The 19,726-nt window shown below is 41.6% G+C and overlaps 1 protein-coding gene across 4 annotated transcripts in view; it reads right to left on the bottom strand.

Annotated features, from left to right (window-relative positions):
- ube4b (ubiquitination factor E4B, UFD2 homolog (S. cerevisiae)) overlaps positions 1-19,726 on the bottom strand; it is a 78,592-nt gene that overhangs the window by 51,293 nt on the left and 7,573 nt on the right. Inside the window, exons 2-6 of one of the 4 annotated variants that reach the window (XM_055659641.1) lie at positions 7,063-7,243; positions 2,690-2,840; positions 1,874-1,964; positions 1,491-1,635; positions 510-738 (exon numbers count right to left, since the gene is read on the bottom strand). In XM_055659641.1, the coding sequence (XP_055515616.1) occupies positions 510-738; positions 1,491-1,635; positions 1,874-1,964; positions 2,690-2,840; positions 7,063-7,243 (797 nt within the window). The remainder of the gene's footprint in view (positions 1-509; positions 739-1,490; positions 1,636-1,873; positions 1,965-2,689; positions 2,841-7,062; positions 7,244-19,726) is intronic. The other 3 variants (XM_055659642.1, XM_055659644.1, XM_055659645.1) reach the window with 3 other exon arrangements.

Genomic DNA, 19,726 nt, shown 5'->3' with positions numbered 1-19,726 from the left:
TGTAATTTTTAATTACAGCTGAGTACTTAGCTATTAGATGAAAACTAGAGCCTACTGAAGTCAGTTATAGGAACTCAAGATAAAATGATCAACGTGGAAAGGCCAAAAGAGACTTGTTTTGGTTATACCAAAGAGGAAAAAAACAAGAGATTAAAATTCAAAAGCCTTTATCAAACAATTCTAAGTGCATGGTTTCACAATATGACAATGCCCCATATTATAACCCGTCAAATGTAGAATCCTTGCAAATAAATTATCATTATGAAAATAACAGCTTTAATTATGGCTGAGTACTTAACTAGTAGATGAAACTGGAAGACAAAATGAGGTCAGTCGTAGAAACTAAAGATAAAATGGTCAACATGGAAAGCACCAAAAGTGACTTTCTTTTGGTTATCCCTGTGTTGTCCATCACAAATATTTCAATTCAAATGAAAAATACCTCAACTATTTTTATCTTTTAAGTCAATAATTCAATAGCAGGAAATATCTGGACGTTACAGACATACCTTGATAAAGAACTGGCGCCAAAAGAACCCGGACTACAAAACATAGGACTTGTTCCTTGACTTGACAAAGGGATAAGTGGCAAGCTCCTATCCGGTGACCGTGCAGCAGCTGCAATTGGCTGAGACGTAGCAGTCAAACTGGCAAATGGGTTGTCTTCTGGCATTTGAGTGGACAGCATCAGGACTTCCATCAGAATCTGGCCAATTAAGTCCTTCCAGTCTGAAAAAACTAAAAGCAAAGATTACACTTCAATACAACAATTTAACAACGTAATTTCTAAATACCACCATTCTGAGATGGTGTACTTTGGGCTCCTTTCACAGTTTAGCTGGTTCACTATTTCACCTTATGCTGTTCACATCCACCCCATTGTATCTACCTACTTGTAATTTCTTAATCCCATTATCACGCTGAGGAGACATTGCCCCTCCAATTATTTTTTAATTGAGATCCACTTTCTGGTCTGTGTTTATTGAACACTGAATGTCCATACATATAAATCCAAATAAACACATTTGATCATGAACATTATGGACATGCTGAGTATTTAGTTTAAAGATACAGCATGGAGCAAGGCCCTTCGGATCACCGAGTCCATGCCGACCATCTATCACCTATTGGCACTAGTTCTATACCATTGCACTCCCTATGCACTAGGGACAATTTACATAAACTAATTCACCTACAAACCCGCGGGTCTTTGGTTTATGGAGGAAACCGGAGCACCCACAGAAATACCACACAGTCCGAGGGAGAACATGCAAACTCCACACAGACAGTACCCGAGGTCGGTATTGAACCAGGGTCTCTGCACTGTGAGGCAACAACCGTTGACAGTATGGTAAATGTTGGCAGCATTCCAATAAAAGGATAATACCCGACCTGGAGTATATTTCTAGAATTATTTGTTTTTGATTCTTAATTGAGATTACTGGCTGTGTTAAACTTTGAAACCATCGATTATTGTCATTAATTCTCACCTTCTTTTGCACTCTGTTTAAACTCTGCAGCCAGACCAGGCAAGAAAATTACATCTCGGTCGTGTTCCTTCCAGGAGACTCGGAAAATTTTACAGATAAGCGAAAGTGCTTGCTCTTCTGACACATCTGACCCCAAAGACGGTTCCTAAACACAAAACATTTATTACTGACTCTCTGGCAGCTTTCGATCTCCACACCAAGGCCAGAATAGGTTATTTCACCCCTTCAAGACTTTTCTGTCATTCAGAGAAAACATGGCTGATCTGTGGCACAACCTCAATCACATTTTCCATCATTATCCTCGGTATCTTCTGTTAATGAAGATTTACGAATGACAATTTAAATTAAATTAAGAAAATCTGCACATATTCGAGTGGATGTACCTTATCAGTCAGGCTCCGTTTTTCCCTGCGATCACCCTCATCAACTTCCATATTTTCAATTCCGGAGTCCACATCCACTTGGGACATGCTGCTTCAAGTAAAATAGTAAATATTAATAAGCAACAAGTTTGCTCAGAATAAAAACTTGAATTGAAAGCAACTCTTAAACAATAGGAAATCCGAATCCATTCGCAAGATGAAACAGCTGAATAGAACAGGTGGTCATCGTTGGGTAATCAAGAGTTAGAATCTTTCCAAAATAAATGCAATGTTAGTGTTAAAGTGGAGCTTTACTGAACATTATGACTTTACATCAACTTTATTGTATTGTTGGTCTACAGTTAGACCAACAATACAGCACAATACAGCAATTTCACTCGTACAATACACCATTTCACTAGTAGAAACCCAATACCTTTTACAAAGCCAAACCGGAATAAACACTTAACATTTTATGGGTTCTAGAAAAGCCCTATTTTGCACAAATTTCCACTAGAACATGTCTCTAAATTAGCTTGGTGTTTTGTAACTGTTTAAATAGTAAATCTTGTACCATTACTATAACAGCCATTTGCTCCAACATTACATGTGTTTATTCAAATTACTATACAACCTCAAATCATAGACAAATGCAGCTTTATATATGTATCATTCAGCAACAAACTTCATTATTTCAATTAGGCCCTCTGTTCTAACAAATACAGCAGTTGGAATGTTGATCAGCAATACAATTCCGCAAAAAAAAACTTAGGAATTTAGACTTCAATATTCCAAACATCGCTGTCCAATTATAATAGCACCACACAGGAACATTACCTGAACATTAAGTACCTTTTCTCACAGGACACACTGTCAATATCCATACTTTGAGATCGGGAAAGACTCTGAGACTGGTTTTCAAGGCTGTTTGATGGGGAACTACTGAGTGAGCTGACTCCTTCGCTGCTCTGGCTTCTGTGTGCAACACCTGAGAAAACAGATAACAGTCACAAATCGTTTTATCTTTAAAAGAGGAAAGCAAAAGATTTTAAATTCTAATTTAAATTTAGATTCTGAAGAAGGGTCTCGACCCGAAACATCACCCATTCCTTCTCTACAGAGACGCTGCCTGTCCCTCTGAGTTACTCCATCTTTCTGTGTCTATCTTTGGTTTAAACCAGCATCTGCAGTTCCTTCCTACAGATCTAGTACAGACCCTTCTTCAATTTTCACACTGTGACATCAACCATCTCAACTTTTCCACCCCCCTTACCTACTCTAACCTCAGTCTGAAGAAGGATCTTTACCCAAAATGTCACCCATTCCTTCTCCCCAGAGATGCTGCCTGTCCCGCTGAATTACTCCTGCATTGTGTCTACCAAAAGATTTTAAGTTTGAAAAGAAATACCGTTTTTAAAACAATTTCTGTGGGGATGCCTTAATACTGGGACAAGAGAAGGCTCAAGCATATTCTACCATCTTCATCTGTGGCAGAGTTAGCAATTTAAATTTGATTTAGACTAATGATGATTAATGTGCCACTTATACCATGAAACCCACCAAAACAGACAGTCAAAATGTTGTCAAGGGATCATGGTGGTTGCTCGAGTACGGAAGCTGAAGCTCCCCCAGATTTAACACATCAATCAGCTCAGACAGAATAAGCAGCCTAAGTAAGATATTGAATCAAGGCTTAAGGCATGAAGATTCTAATGCAAGATGAACTGAATGGGCCTCGACACACAGCAAGGACTTGATATTCCGGAGATCACAGAAAGACCATCAAGGAGACTCACATTTTAAACCAAAGTTTGATTCATTACTGTAATTCCATGTCAAATCATTCATAACTGTTCAAAATATAGTGGACAGATTTACCCCACAATCCTGAGCACAGTAGAAACTTCAATCAGAAAATCTCTGTAGCACCCATCTCCTAGTGCCACGGATATCCATGTCTCTAAAACAGGGCACCTAGAGGCACCAAAGCAATTAGTCAAGACCACAGTATTGGGCAATCCAAAATTCAAGATTGTTCCAATTTAGACAGGGGTATTGCCAAAAATAAATTATATAATATGCATTACGATCAGTCTTCAACTCTTCATTTTGTCTCGTAAAGAGGAAAGCATGTGTGATGCACAAAGCACCAGCCAACAGCAGAATTGCTAAAAAGAAAAAGGCAATTATTTGAACATCCCATCTTTTAATGTAGAATATCTCTTGCAAGGAAGTTAAATTAAATTTTATTGACAAACATTGATCCAACAAGCCTAATGTAGACACAAGGGAATATCATGCTGGAAAAATAAAAGTGTTAGTGTAACTCAACTTGTCAGGCAACATCTCTGGAGAACATGGATAGGCAACATTTCGGGAAGGGAAACGTCATCTAATTATGTCCACCAGGAGATGCAGCCTGACCCGCTGAGTTACTCCAGCATCTTGTCCTTTTCTCCAAGCAGGCCTCACTTCATTGACCAAATGATTTCCACAAAATGTCATGTTAATTGTGACATTATTTAAAAAATTCACATACACAGTGCTCATGACTTCAAGGCTGGCTTAAAAGCATTTAGATTTACATGACAATCAGCGCTACCAGAATCATTTATTCATAGTTACAAACAAATTTTACTGACCTATATTATCCAGCTTTTCAGCTCAAAGTATTGAAAATGTCAAAGTTTCCACAACAAACAAATCAAAAGTTGTTTGATGTAGCTTAATAAAATGTGGTTTGAACAATTCCCTGATGAAACACTGATAAGGTGCCACACCTGAGGCTGCTAAAGAAGATAGCCCATGGTATCAGAGGGAAGATAGTAACATGGATAGACGGTTGACTGGAAAGCAGAAGGCAGAGTAGCAATAAAGGTCACTTTTTCTAGTTGGCTGCCGGTGATAATTGGTGTTCCACAGGGGTCGGGCCACTACTCTTCACATTGTCTATCAATGATTTGGATAAGGGAAATGAAAGCTTTGTGGCCAAGTTTGCAGATGATACAAAGATAGGTAGAGGGTCAGGTTGAGTAGACTCTGCAGAAGGACTCTCCCAACTTGAAGAGTGGGGAAAGAAGTGGCAGATGGAATACAGCATAGCAAAGCATGGAATCATGTATGTTGGTAAACTATTAAAGGCATAGACTATTTTCTAAACGGGGAAATAATTCAGAAATTGGAGGTGCAAAGGGACTTGGGAGTGCTAGTGCAGGGTTCCCAAAAAGTTAAATTGCAAGTCGAATTGACAGTAAGGAAGGCAAATGCAATGCTGGCATTTATTTCCAAGAGGACTAGAATATAAAAAACAGATGTAAGGCACTTTATAAGGCACTGATCAGATTGCAAGAAGGATGTGCTGCTGTTGGATAGGGTCCAGAGGAGGTTTACGAGAATGATCCCAGGAATGATTGGGTTAACATATGACCAATGTTTGACAGTACCAGGCCTGTACTCGCTGGACTTTTGTGGGATGATGAGGTATCTCATCGAAACTTACCAGATAGTGAAATGCCTGGTTAGAGTGAATGTGGAGAGGATGTTCCCACTAGTGGGGGAGCCTAGAACTAGAGGCCATAGCCTCTGAATGAAAGGATGGGAAAGGAAATTAAGAGAAATGTCTTTAGTCAGAGGGTGGTGAATTTGTGAAATTCATTGCCACAGAAGCCTGTGGGGGCCATCAATGGATATTTTAAGGCAGAGATTGACAGATTGTTGATTAGTATGGGTGTCAGGGGTATGGGAAGGTGGCAGGAGAATAAGGTTGTGAGGGAAAGATAGATCAGCCATGATTGAATGGCAGAGTAGACTTGATGGGCCGAATGGCCCAAGTCTGTTCCCGTCACTTATGAACTTGTGCAAAAACACAGTGCTGGAGGAACTCAATGGGTCAGGCAGCATCTGTGTGGAGAATGGACAGAAAGTGCCGGTCCACAGCCCGTCACTATAACAGAGCTACTGGTCAATAGTCTGACCCCTGTGATGGAAGGAGAGTCCTGACCCAACACGTTATGTTGCCTGTCCATTCCCTCCACAGATGCTGCCTGATCCAAGTTCCACCAGCACTATTTTGCTCAAGATTGCAGCATCTGCAATTTCTTGCAACTCCACTGGTAGTTTTTTTGTAGATTACAATTTTTTTATTTTTTTTAATTTAGCATTGCTACCAGATTCCTTCCAGCAATGCAAACCCAATTTACTGGGCATCTCACAGAAAAACAAACTCAAAGAACAACTGTCAAATCAAAAATCTGGACAATTATAGACTGAAATTATTAACCTTTCAGTTCTTGCAGCCCTTTTGGGGAAAATGTCCTTCATCCACCAATACCTAGTTAAACTATTACAGTGAAGATACAGTAACCATAAGCGCATGGGGATTTTAAATGTACATGAAACTTTAGCAACAGCTTGTAGTAATGGATGGGTGGCTCTAGCGTAGAATTGAAAACTAATATTTTATGAAGATGGATATGGCTAAATCTAGTTTTAATGATCCAATAAATTAATCAGAGTTATCGGATCCCAAAAATGTTAATATTAAATACAGCTAAATTCAGGATAATTTAAGATCAAAAGGATATCATGTGTCATGATCATGAAGATCTTTAATGACCACAAATTAAAATCTACACCTAACAGCTATCAGAGTGCATTACAAATTGGTTTGGCTCTACCCAAGACTGCAAGAGATTGTAGAGAGCTGTGTGCACAGCCCAGTCTATCACACAAACCAACTCCCCACCCGGAAAGTAATCAACAATTTCAGGGCCTTGAACACCCCCGGTCATTCCTTTTCCCCCACTCTTCCATTTGGCAGAAGATACAAAACTTTGAAAACATATAATATACTAAAGAGTAACTTTCTTGCTGTTATATCAGACGATTAAAATGGACCTCTTATAAGCCAACTGAGTTCATGATCTCCCAATCCATCCACTTGCACTTTTTAAAATCTGCACTCTCTCTGTGGCTGTAACACTATATTCTGTACCATTTCCCCTTTAGCATTACCTGTTGTACTCTTGGATGGTATGATTTGCCTGATAGCACGCAAAAGTGTTTTCCAGTACATTGGACAAAAAGTTACAGGAAAAATAATTATAATGTATTGTGTTTAAGTAATTAACATCACAAGACTAAACCTTGTGGAAAAAGTTACAATATTCTCATTTTAATTCAATTAGTTCAAACCACCTCATTCTCCTTACCTGTTGCTCCAATTGGTGATGTGGCAGGAGTCACACTATGTACACTCAGGCCCAGGTTTTGAGACATCCCTGGTGTTGCTGCAGACACGCCTGGTGGATTTTCTCGCTGTGGGGAAGTTAACGGCGTGGTGGGCTGCGACGTTGGTCCGCCAGCTAGTCGTGCAAGACGTCTTCTGCGGATCTGTCAGTGAGAAAATGTTACTGCTCAAAAGAGAACTTTGAAATTCTGCTGATATGACAAATGCTCCGCAGTTCCAATACAAACGTGGAGCGTGCACAAGCCAATAATCAAAGAAACTGAGAAACAAGATCTTCATCATTAAATGCCTTTCCCATAAATGCCAGCAGGCAAAATTATGGAGCAAATAATCAACATTTACATAGTGTCTTTAGCATCACTGTATTCCAAGTTTCATATAAAATCGGGTACTGAGACACAAAAATGATATTAGACATGTGGTGAACGGCTGGTTAAAGCAGCATGGGAAATGAGAATTCGTTTTTAGTAGGGTTAAAAAATGTTCTTAAAAACAGGGAGACATTGCAGGAAGATTGTGGGGGTTTTGTTGAGGGCAAAAAAAGTTTTACCTGGATGCATCTGGAGTTTTACAGGGCCCTGGTGAGACCGCACCTAGAGTATTGTGTGCAATTTGTCCACTGTCAGAGTGAGGTCAAACGCAAGCTGGAGGAATTTGAGGAAGGACATTCTTGCTATTGAGAGTGCAGCGTAGCTCCATGATGTTAATCCTAATGGCTGGACTGGCATTACTGCAGAAGGACGACCCTGTAAAACTGCAGAAGGACGACTTTGCTCCGACACTCAACTCCCCTTGTTATGAAGGTCACCATGCCATCAGCTTTCTTCACTGCATGCATGCTTGCTTTCAGTGACTGATGTACAAGGACACCCAGATCTCATTGTACTTCCCCTTTTCCTAACTTGACACCATTCAGATATCTGCCATCCTGTTCTTATGTTGAAAGAATGGAGCGACTGGGCTTGTATACACTGGAATTTAGAAGGATGAGAGGGAATCTTATTGAAACATATCAGATTAAGGGATTGGACACGCAAGAGGCAGGAAACATGTTCCTGATGTTGGGGGAGTGCAGAACCAGGGGCCCCATTTTAAGAATAAGGGGTAGGCCATTTAGAACAGAGATGAAGAAAAACTTTCACCCAGAGAGTTGTGAATCTGTGGAATTCTCTACCTCAGAAGGCATTGGAGGCCGATTCTCTGGATGCTTTCAAGAGAGTTAGATAGAGCTCTTAAAGATAGCGGAGTCAAGGGATATGGGGAGAAGGCAGGAACAGGGTACTGATGGTGGATGATCAGCCATGGCGGTGAATGGCGGTGCTGGCTCGAAGGGGCAAATGGCCTACTCCTGCACCTATTATCTATTGGTCGATAATCTATCTCCTGTGGTGGAGATGGCGAGATCAAGAAACGGTAGGGAGATGTCGGAGATGGTCCAAGTGAATTTGCATGCAGGATGGAAATTAGTTGTGAAGTTTCGTACTGTATTCGTAATGAAGATATTTCCAGCCTGGCTACCCAATGCTAATAATTTTATGCGCTTCTATTGGGTCGCCTCAAACTCCAGAGTTCCAGGGAAAACAATCCAAGTCTGTCAAAACTCTCCATGTAGCCAATACCCTAATCCAAGCATCATTCTAATATTCCTCCTCTGCACACTCTCCAAAGCCTCCACATCCTCCTGTAATGGGGCAACCAGAAGTCCACACAATACTCCAAATGCAGCCTAACCCAAGTGTTATAAAGAAGATAGACACAAAAAGCTGCAGTAACACAGGCAACATTCGGCCCTTCGAGCCAGCACCGCCATTCAATGTGATCAAGGCTGATCATCCACAATCAGTACCCCGTTCCTGCCTTCGCCCCATATCCCCTGACTCCGCTATCTTCAAGAGCCCTATCTAGCTCTCTCTTGAAAGTATCCAGAGAACCGGCCTCCACCACTCGGAGGCAGAGAATTCCAGACTCACTACTGTATGAAAAAGTGTTTCCTCATCTCCGTTCTAAATGGCTTAACCCTTATTGTTAAACTGTTGCCCCTGGTTCTGGACTCCCCAACATCGGGAACATGTTTCCTGCCTCTACCGTGTCCAAACCCTTAATAATCTTATATGTTTCAATAAGATCCCCTCTCATCCTAAATTCCAGAGCATGCAAGCTCAGCCACTCCATTCTCTCAGCATATGACAGTCGGGTCTTCTGAAGAAGCGTCTCGACCCGAAACGTCACCCATTCCTTCTCTCCAGAGATGCTGCCTGTCCCGCTGAGTTATTCCAGCTTTTTGTGTCTATCTTCGGTTTAAACCAGCATCTGCAGTTCCTTCTTAAGCAAGTCTTATGAAGCTGCACCATGGCTTCCTATCAGTAGGTATGTTACAAAACCTACCTGAATCGTGGCTGAGCATCTGCCCTACCCCGTGTGCGCGATTTTGGCGCTGTTTAGAGGGGGCGGGTTTAAAACGCGATTTTTACTAGGCTGTTCCAATCGAAAATGTTCAGCCTAGTAAATCATAAACGGAAAATCGCTGAAAGACCCCGTCGCAAAAGGTATTATTAGTTTTTATGGCCTTGTATAATATTTATAGTAGTTTAAAAATCACTCTCTCACTCCGCAACCTCTCGCAGCCCCAGGGTTTTATAAAGCAAACAATTAAAGGTATGTACCTTATTTTTACATTAAATGGGGCTTGTAAATAACCCTGTATATAAAGTTTTCTATAGCGAGTAGTTCATTTTGGGCTCTTTATATCCCGCAGTATTTTTCTGGGCACTTGAGGGCACAAATCCAGCGCAATGTGAACGTTCTAAACCAGCGCGTTCACAGGAACCCACTAGAAAGCAGATTTAAATTGACTTTAATTTACAGCAAATGAACACTAAATTCCTTCCATTTGGCCTATAAATTGATGTAAATGAGATTTAAAAATCATGTTTTATTGTGAATTATTTGTGAATATTATTTGGACACTTGGGCTATTTAAAAATGTTAATCATTTATTAAGAAATGGATAGATGTTTAGATCTAGTGATTGAAGTTTGAAATTAGCTACAATTGGGTAACTAACTAATTATATGCTTTAATTTCAGGTCATCCAAGTAAGATTATTTTATATTAGTTTCAGAATGCTTCAATCTATGATAACTGAAAATTTCATTCAGTTCTCTTAATTTTTAAGAAGGTTATGGGCTTTTGACTGCACACGATCACAGCTTTTTTGTTATGTCCATAGAAAATCAATAGGGAACAAGATGCTAATTTCCGAGTATGAAAATGGCCATAACTGTTTTATTACTTGAGATATGAAAGTGAATTAGGTGTCAAATTAAACTTATTGTTATGCTATATCTTATGGGATAAATTGCAGACTTGATTTTTTAAATCTCAAAATTTTGTAACATTGCTACTATCAGTAAGCCAGTTACAAATTCATACAGTCAAGCCACTGTTAATCACATGCATTCTAACCTTCTGGATCAGCCTACCATGGGGACTTTATCAAACGTCATACTAAAATCATGCAGACAACATCCACTGCCCTGCCCTCATCAATCAACTTTGCAATATAGCTTTAGAATGAGATGGGGAAGTGGAAGTTTAAAGATGATCTGCAGGGCAAGTTGTTGTTTGTATTTTTACACATGCACACTAGAAGTAGTAGGTCCTGGAACATACTGCAAAGGGTGGTGGTGGAAGTGGATAGGATAGTTGTCTTTAAAAGGTTTTGAGGGGGGAGGGGAGGTTGAAGGGAAAAAAGGTGGAAGAGAGGGGGAGAAAGACAAAACGTAGGTAGGTAATGGGTGAACACAAGCAAGAAGGGGTTTTGATAGGCAGATGGTTGAACAAAGGCAAGAAATGAAAATGTACGAGACAAAAGGATTGAAAAGTTGCCAATTCTGAAGCCAGAGGAAGGAATGTAAATGGAGGGGAGAAATAGGCGCGAGTACAGATGGGGCACAGAGGAGGGGGGTGGGGGGTTGTTTGAGGTTACTTAAAATTGGAGAATTCAATGTTCAGACCGTTGGACTGTGATCCAACCAAACGGTGCCGATCCTACAGTTTGCATGTGGCCTCAATCCAGCAATGGAAGAGACCCGGGACAGAAAGGTCAATATGGGTATGGGAAGTAGTTTAAATGGTTAGCAACTAGGAGATCCAGTAAATCTTGACGAACCAAGCGCAAATGTTTGATGAACCAGTCGTCAAATCTACGCTCTGATAAACTACTTTTGCACCCTCTCCAAAGCCTCCACATTGGTCCTACAAGGGGATGGCAAGAACAGTCCAAATCTTAATGGGGAAAGTTATTGCATGTGTGTTTATTTCCATGCCAGGACATGTTTAAAGGTACTTTAGACTCCCTGAAAAAGTCATAGTTGAGATTTTGGAAAAAGTGTGGTCACTTTATGTACAGAAAAAATCCAATGCAAACCAATGCAATAAAGATCACAATCTATTTCAGTGATGATAAATCCTTTACAATATTGTGTAATTTTATACCACACCATTATAGAATCCGAGGTAGAGTTACAGATGCTTAAATATTAACAATAGGATTAAAAATTGTACTAATGTGGGCTGCCATTAAGCCAAAGTTACAATTAAACAAAGAGGCACAAAATGCATTAAGGATCTTAATTATATTGCTCATCTAATGAAGGATCTGTCAATTGATTTTTTTCTAGTTAATGAAGCTCAAGATAAACAATCTGGAGGTTGGTGAACATTTAAAGAGTGTGTATATCTACCAAAACATAAAATTACTGTGAGCATTTCCAGTCAGAAGAACTGTGCTCACCACAAACATTAAAGAAGACTGTCCCAGAAGCTACAGTTGGCTCTGGCATGGCTTTCCCCATTGCAGATATTAGTTGCCATCAGACATCCCCTCTAGCATACAACATTTAAACTGGCTAGACACAAAACTGGCAAGACACTCAGCGGGACATGCAGCATCTCTGGAGGGAAGAAATGGGTGACGTTTCGGGTCGAGACCCTTCTTCAGACCGAGAGTCAGGGGAGAGGGACTAAATATTGATTTCTCCAACTTCAAGTAACCCTTCCTTCCCTCTCACCATCCCTCCCCCACCCTAGCTTTCTGACTAGACTCGCCTGCCCCCTGATTAACTTCACTGTTTGTATGCCTCGTTGTGCCCTTCCCCGCAGCCAACCAGCTTAGAGATTTTCAACAGGCAGTAAACAATAATTTAAAAAATCTAAATGTGATAAGTAATTTTTCTTACAGAAAATATATAAATGAATTTAAAGTAAAAGATTAGATACCAAAGTTATTGTTTTCCTTTTATTTGAAAATGTGACATTTTGACATTTGAGGGAGCTAGATTTCACACAAGCTAAATGAGTTTTTCCAAAGTTGAGGTTTCTCTGATGTACATTACTCCCCATTCAATTGTAGAACATTCACTAGCTTACGAGCAGAATAATTACTAAAATGATTAAAAATACATTAACTGATTTGATATTTACTCTAAGATATGATAACACACATGGCAATTAGTAACTGCAGTAGTATGAAAAGCAATCAAGACTAAATTCAATTGATTTGGGATTTAAATACCAGAGCAAATCCAACAGTATGAAATGTTCAAATTCGGGTTTCCAAAATATAGTCAATTATATCTTGTGGTCCTAACAAGGTCTACCATTTGATTTGAAAAGCAAAAAATTGATTGCTTTTAAATTTACCCAAAATATTAATTACACCATTGTTGGAATATTCCATGCAAATTTGAAAACCTTTGTGGGAAGAACATTACAAATAAATTAAAGATTTACAATCTGGCAAACTTCCAAACATCCTTGGCTATGTCTCACTATCTTTTTCCGCCCTAATCACTGCCTAACGCTGAAATCACTTAGACTTTGAGAGATTTACATTGAGTTAGCCAGGTTTCATAGGATTAGACATTTTTCTGCAATGGCAATGAATAAAAACTATCTTTAAGAAATGGCTTGTTTCCTAAAATTATAACTCTGGAGGATTGTGAGAAACAACCAGTCACAGAATCACAGCAGTAGCTACTTTCTATACATATTTACTACAATCCTTCGTATTCCCCAATTATCTTTTCTTGGACTTTTCATATTAGTCCATCTTTTGTCAACAGCAACAAAATGAAGTTCATTTCCACAACAGGCAACTGCATCTGTCTTCTCGCAAGCTTAGGTAGACACAAAATGCTGGAGTAACTCAGCAGGACAGGCAGGATCTCAGGAGAGAAGGAATGGCTGACGTTTCAGGTCGAGACCCTTCTTCAGACAGAGTCAGGGGAGGGGGAGATACAGAGATAAGGGAGTGACAATGGAGGAGGCCCAGGACAGAAAGGTCAGATTGTGAATGGGAGGGGGAGTTAAAGTGCTGAGCAACCAGGAGATCAGGTAGGTTAAGGCGGACTGACCGGAGGTGTTCAGCTAAACGATCGCCAAGCCTGCGATGATCGCGAGTTTGAGTCTTCAATGTAGGTTTTTCTTGCAGAATAGGAGAGAATAGGGAGGGTTAGGCTGGGATCCTTCTCTGCGAGATGATCTTAGTGCGGGGGACAAGGGTAGGAGAGTAGGTAAAGGAACAGATGAGGTAAAGGTGTTGCATCTCCTGCAGTTGCAGGGGAAAGCACCTGGGGAAGGGGTGGTTTGGGTGGGGATGAGTTGACCGGGGAGTTGCGGAGGGAATGGTCTCTGCGGAAAGCAGAAAGGGGTGGAGATAGGATGATATGGCCAGTAGTGGGATCCCGTTGGAGGTGGCAAAAATGTTGGATGATTATATGCTGTATGCGACAGCTAATGGGGTGGAAGGAGAAGACAAGGGGGACTCTGTCCTTGTTGCAAATGACGGGTGGGGGAGCAAGAGCAGAGCTCTGGAATATCTAGTAGGAGCCTCAACTATAATGGAAAGGGGGAACCCCCGTTTCCTAAAGAATGAGGACATCTCCAATGATCCAGTATCGAAAACCTCATCCTGGGCACAGATGCGGTGCAGACGGAGGAATTGGGAGATGGGGATAGTCTTTACAGGAAGCAGGATGGGAAGAACACCTACATACTTCTGCACACTTCCTCCATTTCTCGCAAGCTTAGTTAAGTTGTTGAAGAAATAAACGTCAGCCATATCATTCTTAACTCCCCCCATCTGTCACTAAAAACTTGCCCATGCCTTGTTACCACCACACTTAATACCTTCTTAATATACCTGCTTTAACATCTTCATTCTGCCATTGAGGCATTCCCCCATTCACCTGTACTTGCTGATAAAGCGACTCATTAAGCAATGCCGCTATTTTAAATTCTCATCTTTGCTTTCAAATATATCCAATGTCTAGCCCTCCCCACCTCCAATGTCCCTCCAAAATCGCGTGCTCCTGATTTTAATCTCTTCATCCTCTCAAAACATAATCATTAGAACCATAGAAGCATTCCGCTTCTATCCTTCTAATTTTGGAAATTCCCTCACTAAACTTCTCCATCTCCCTTTAAATGATTTCTGAAAACCTAGTAGTCTGAAGAAGGGTCTCGACCCAAAACATCACCCATTCCTTCTCTCCAGAGATGCTGCCTGTCCCACTGAGTTACACCAGCATTTTGTGTCTATCTTCGCGATAAGCCAGCATCTGCAGTTCATTCCTATACGTCTTTGAACAAGCCTTGGGTCGACTGTTCTAACATCTTATGTGGATCAACATTTTTTGTTTTATGATATTCCCATGAAAAACCTAGAAACATTTGAAAGTAGTTCACTCTTGCCAATGAATTCATGACTGCTTACATTTTTGTTGCCATAAAATGAGGATTAAACAGTACATTTTTTTTAATTTTTTTTTTTTTTTTTTAAACAATATGGTTTAATATATTACTACTAAAATTCTACAACCAGGCATTGACCATTTATTTTACGGCTAAGAAGACCAGCAGAAATAAAAGTACTGCAAAAATAAATCCTTCAAGTTACCCATTATTCTTTCTCCCACCCAACAACCTTCCACCTCACCACCTAGCTTGGCTTGTAACCCAATGGTATGAACATTAAATTCTCCAGTTTCAATTTAAATCCCTCTCTCCTCTCTATCTATCAGAAGATTATTGGGACACAGCTACCAGCCTTGGAGGGCATCTACCACACACGTTGCCTCAGGAAGGCCGTCAGCCTCCATAAAGACTGCTCACACCCTTGTAATGGACTGTTCGAACTCCTACCTTCCGGCAGACGTTACAAGGCCTTCTACGCCCACACCTCCAGACTCAAGAACAGCTTCATTCCCAGAACTATAGCTGTTCTGAACCGGCCCTGCTGAGTGCCCCCCACTCCCATGGACTGTCTCCCTCGGATGGTCGGGTCACACAGACACATTTGCACTTTAGACTGTTTTGACTGTTTTTATAAACCATGTTCTCAGGGTATCCAAATCTAAATTTTATTAGTTGTTTAAGTTATGACATCGGATGGAAGCTGCATACCAAATCTCGTTGCACTTATGTGCAATGACAATAAAATATATTATTATTATTTTAGGTGCACCCCACCTCATTGCATAGTCCAGGGATGCAACTTGGACCTACCAAGTCAATACGGTTTAGTACTACTTTGTGTTGCAGTTACCCAATTAGGTTACTGAATACAAAATTAAGTAGATTATGCTCCATTTATAAAGGGCATTGGCAAGACCAGAAAAATTAACACTTTCCACAGGTGCTGCCTGGCCAACTGGCCATCACCACCATCTTCATTTTTTAAAATATCAGATTTCCAGCATCTGCAGCTTTTTTATTTTCATTTATTTAATCTAGCTGAAGTGAGTGAGGCATCTAATGAGGAAAGGGCTCATGGGCGAGACTTGTATCTGCTGGAAGGACCGGCAAAACACTGGATTCAGAGAGATCTTGTCAAGTTGGATGTTGAGAGTGTCTAGAAGCGGGTGTTCAAGACACAAGATAGTTTTATTGTCATATGTACAGACACTTCCAAACAAAGTTCAAGAGAATCCTCTTTGACATACCAAATCTCCTTAATCTTCTCAGGAAGTACAGGTGTTGATGTGCTTAATTTATAATTGCATCAGTGTGCTGGGCCGAGGAAAGCTCTTCGGAAATATGCATGCCCAGGAATGTGATGTTTTTGACTCTCTCCACCATCATCCCGTTGATATAAACAGGATTGTGGGTCCTCATCTTTCCTCTTCCAAAGTCTACAATCAATTCATTGGTTTTACTGATTTTGAGAGCCAGGTCGTTGTGCTGGCACCATTTGTTCAATCGGTCAATCTCACTTCTATACTCGGACTCATCACCATCAGTAATTTTGTCAACAACGGTGGTGTCGTCGACGAACATGAAGATGGAGTTCTCACTATGTCCGGCTACCCAGTCATGAGTATAGAGTTAGTAGAGCAGGGGGCTGAGCACGCAGCCTTGAGGTGCTCCCGTACTGATTGTTAATGAGGAAGAAGTATTTCTGCCAATTCGAACAGACTGTGGTCTGTGGATGAGGAAGTCGAGGATCCAAATGCAGAGGGATGCGCAGAGACCCAGTTCTGTGAGCTTGATAACCAGCTTGAAGGGGATGCTGGTATTAAAGTCTATAAACAACAGCCTGACATAAGTGTTTTTATTGTCCAGGTGGTCCAGTGCGGAGTGGACAGTAAATGAGATCACATCTTCCATTGACCTGTTTTGATGGTAGGCAAACTGTAGAGGGTCCAGGTTCTTGTTGAGTAGACGTTGATGTCCACCATAACCAACCTCTCAAAGCACTTCATCACCAGACGTTAGTGCCAATGGATGATAGTCATTGGGGCACGTCACCTTGTGCCCGAGAAGAGTAAGGTGACATATTATTGATGTCCTCTTACAGCAGGTGGGAACCTCAGACCTCAGTAGTGAGGTCGAAAATGTTCGCAAAAACCCCAGCCAGTTGGTCGGCACAGGTTTTGAGAACTTTACCGGGTACACCATCAGGTCCAGGCACTTCCGAGGGTTCACCATCATGAAGGATCTTCTGACGTTGGCCTCTGTGACTGATACCATCAGGGCGATTAGGGGCTCAGGAAGGCACATAAAAGTGTTCTCCCTATCAAAGTATGCGCAGAACACATTGAGCTCGTCACAGAGTGATGCTCCACTGTCGCTTGAGCTGCTTCCTGGTTTTGCCTTGTAGGAGGTGATGGCATTCAAACCCTGCCACTGTTGCCGACCATCCGTCCCATCCGCCAGCTTTGAGAGGAAGACACATTTGGCCTTTATGATGGCCTTGTCAAGGTCGTGTCTGGAGTTCTTATAGACCTCTGCATCACCAGACCTGAATGCCCAACATCTGGTCCTCAGAAGAATGCAGATCTCCTGGTTCATCCAAGGCTTCTGGTTATGAAGCACTCAGAAGGTTTTTGTAGGAACACAGTCCTCCACACAGTTCTTTATGAAGTCTGTAACGACTGTGGCGTATTAATTCAGGTCTGTTGCCGAGTCCTTGAACATTGCCCAGTCTACTGACTCCAAGCAGTCCTGTAGTTGTTCCTCTGCCTCCCCTGACTAGCTCTGCACAGTCCTCACCTCCGGGGGGCGATCTCTTCAGTTGCTGCCTGTATGCAGGAAAAAGCAGCACCGCTGAATGGTCAGATTACCCAAAGTGAGGACGACAGAGAGCGATAGGCATCCTTGATGGTCTTATAGCAGTGGTCAAGGATGTTTAATCCTCTGATGCTGCAGGCGACATGTTGGTGGTAGTTTGGGAGTGATTTCTTTCAGGTTGGCTTTGATGAGATCCCCGGCTATAGTGGTAAACGTGTTGCGTTACGCTGTTTGGTGCTTGTTGACCACAGCGTACAGCTCTTCCAATACTACATGGCCGTCTGCATGGGGTGGGATGTAGACCGCAGTCAGGATGATGGAGGTGAATTCTCTCGGGAGGCAGAAGGGACCCACTTCACCGCCAGATGTTCCAGGTGCGGAGAGCAGGAGTTAAAACTGCCATGCCCAAGCACTGCCACGCCCGAGTTCACCATGAGGCAGACACACCCACCTCTCTCTTTCCCAGATGCCTGCATATGATCCATATGATGGATAAAGAAACCTTCAGGCTGGATGGCTGAGTCTGGGGAGCTGGGGGTGAGCCATGTCTCTGTGAAACAGAACACAGAGCATTCCCTCATCTATATCTGGTAAAGCAGCTTTGACCTTAAATCCTCCACTTTATTTACCAGTCATTGTACGTTGGTTAGCAGGATGTTAGAGAAACGGGGGTCGTAGCTTAAGTCTGACTTGCAGTCCTGCCCTCCAGCCACGTTTCCAAACTGGAGGCCTCCCCGGTGTTTCCAGGTACAGTACTTACCTCCACCAAGTCGGGTATTCCCCTGCGATCGGGAATTCCCTTAGTCGGCAGCTCCGTTGCAGCCGGTAGATTGCAATAACGTAATGCGTAATACAGTAAAATTAACTCTTCAAAAGTAAGCTCAGTTGATACAAAGTCTAGTGTGCAGAGACCCCATTTATCAAAGTCCCTGCACGTGTGAAGCTAGTTAATCTTTTTTTATTGCAGAAGAAACCCAGCACATGTACTCTGCAAGACAGCAAAGCTGGCAATAAACATTTCAATGGCCCCTGATGAAAAGAAAGCTGCATAAACAACGATTAGTATTGGCTTCACTTACATTGATCTTTATGGAATAATTCCTTACCATAACCTATTTGATATACACAAACAAGTCAATTGGATGAAGTACTGACTGGTGATGCTCACATCCCACAAGTGAATAAGCCCTGGGATGCGAGCATCAATTTTCCTCAATGTCAAGACCACAGTCATTACTTGCACCAAATATAAAAATTTAATCCAAGTTTAAAGCAATAAACAAACTATAATCAGAACAGGTCCAGGCAGCATCTCCGGAGAACATGGACAGTTGACGTTTTAGAAACATACAAAAAAGGTGCAGGAGTAGGCCATTCGGCCCTTTGAGCTTGCACCGCCATTCAATATGATCATGGCTGAACATCCAACTCTGTATCCTGTACCTGCCTTCTCTCCATACCCCCTGATCCCTTTAGCCACAAGGGCCACATCTAACTCCCTCTTAAATATAGCCAATGAACTGGCCTCCACTACCTTCTGTGGCAGAGAATTCCAGAGATTCACCACTGTCTGTGTGAAAAATGTTTTCCTCATCTCGGTCCTAAAAGACTTCCCCCTTATCCTTAAACTGTGACCCCTTGTTCTGGACTTCCCCAACATCGGGAACAATCTTCCTGCATCTAGTCTGTCCAACCCCTTAAGAATTTTTAAGTTTCTATAAGATCCCCCCTCAATCTTCTAAATTCTAGCGAGTACAAGCCGAGTCTATCCAGTCTTTCTTCATATGAAAGTCTTGACATCCCAGGAATCAGTCTGGTGAACCTTCTCTTGTATGGCAAGAATGTCTTTCCTCAGATTAGGAGACCAAAACTGTACACAATACTCCAGGTGTGGTCTCACCAAGACCCTGTACAACTGCAGTAGAACCTCCCTGCTCCTATACTCAAATCCTTTTGCTATGAATGCTAACATACCATTCGCTTTCTTCATTGCCTGCTGCACCTGCATGCCTACTGGTAATGACTGGTGTACCATGACACCCAGGTCTTGTTGC

The sequence above is a fragment of the Leucoraja erinacea genome, chromosome 30 (genome assembly GCF_028641065.1).
Source record: "Leucoraja erinacea ecotype New England chromosome 30, Leri_hhj_1, whole genome shotgun sequence".
Taxonomy (NCBI): Eukaryota; Metazoa; Chordata; class Chondrichthyes; order Rajiformes; family Rajidae; genus Leucoraja; species Leucoraja erinaceus.
Note: the sequence above shows the minus strand (reverse complement) of the source record. Positions and strands in the feature narration are given on the sequence as shown.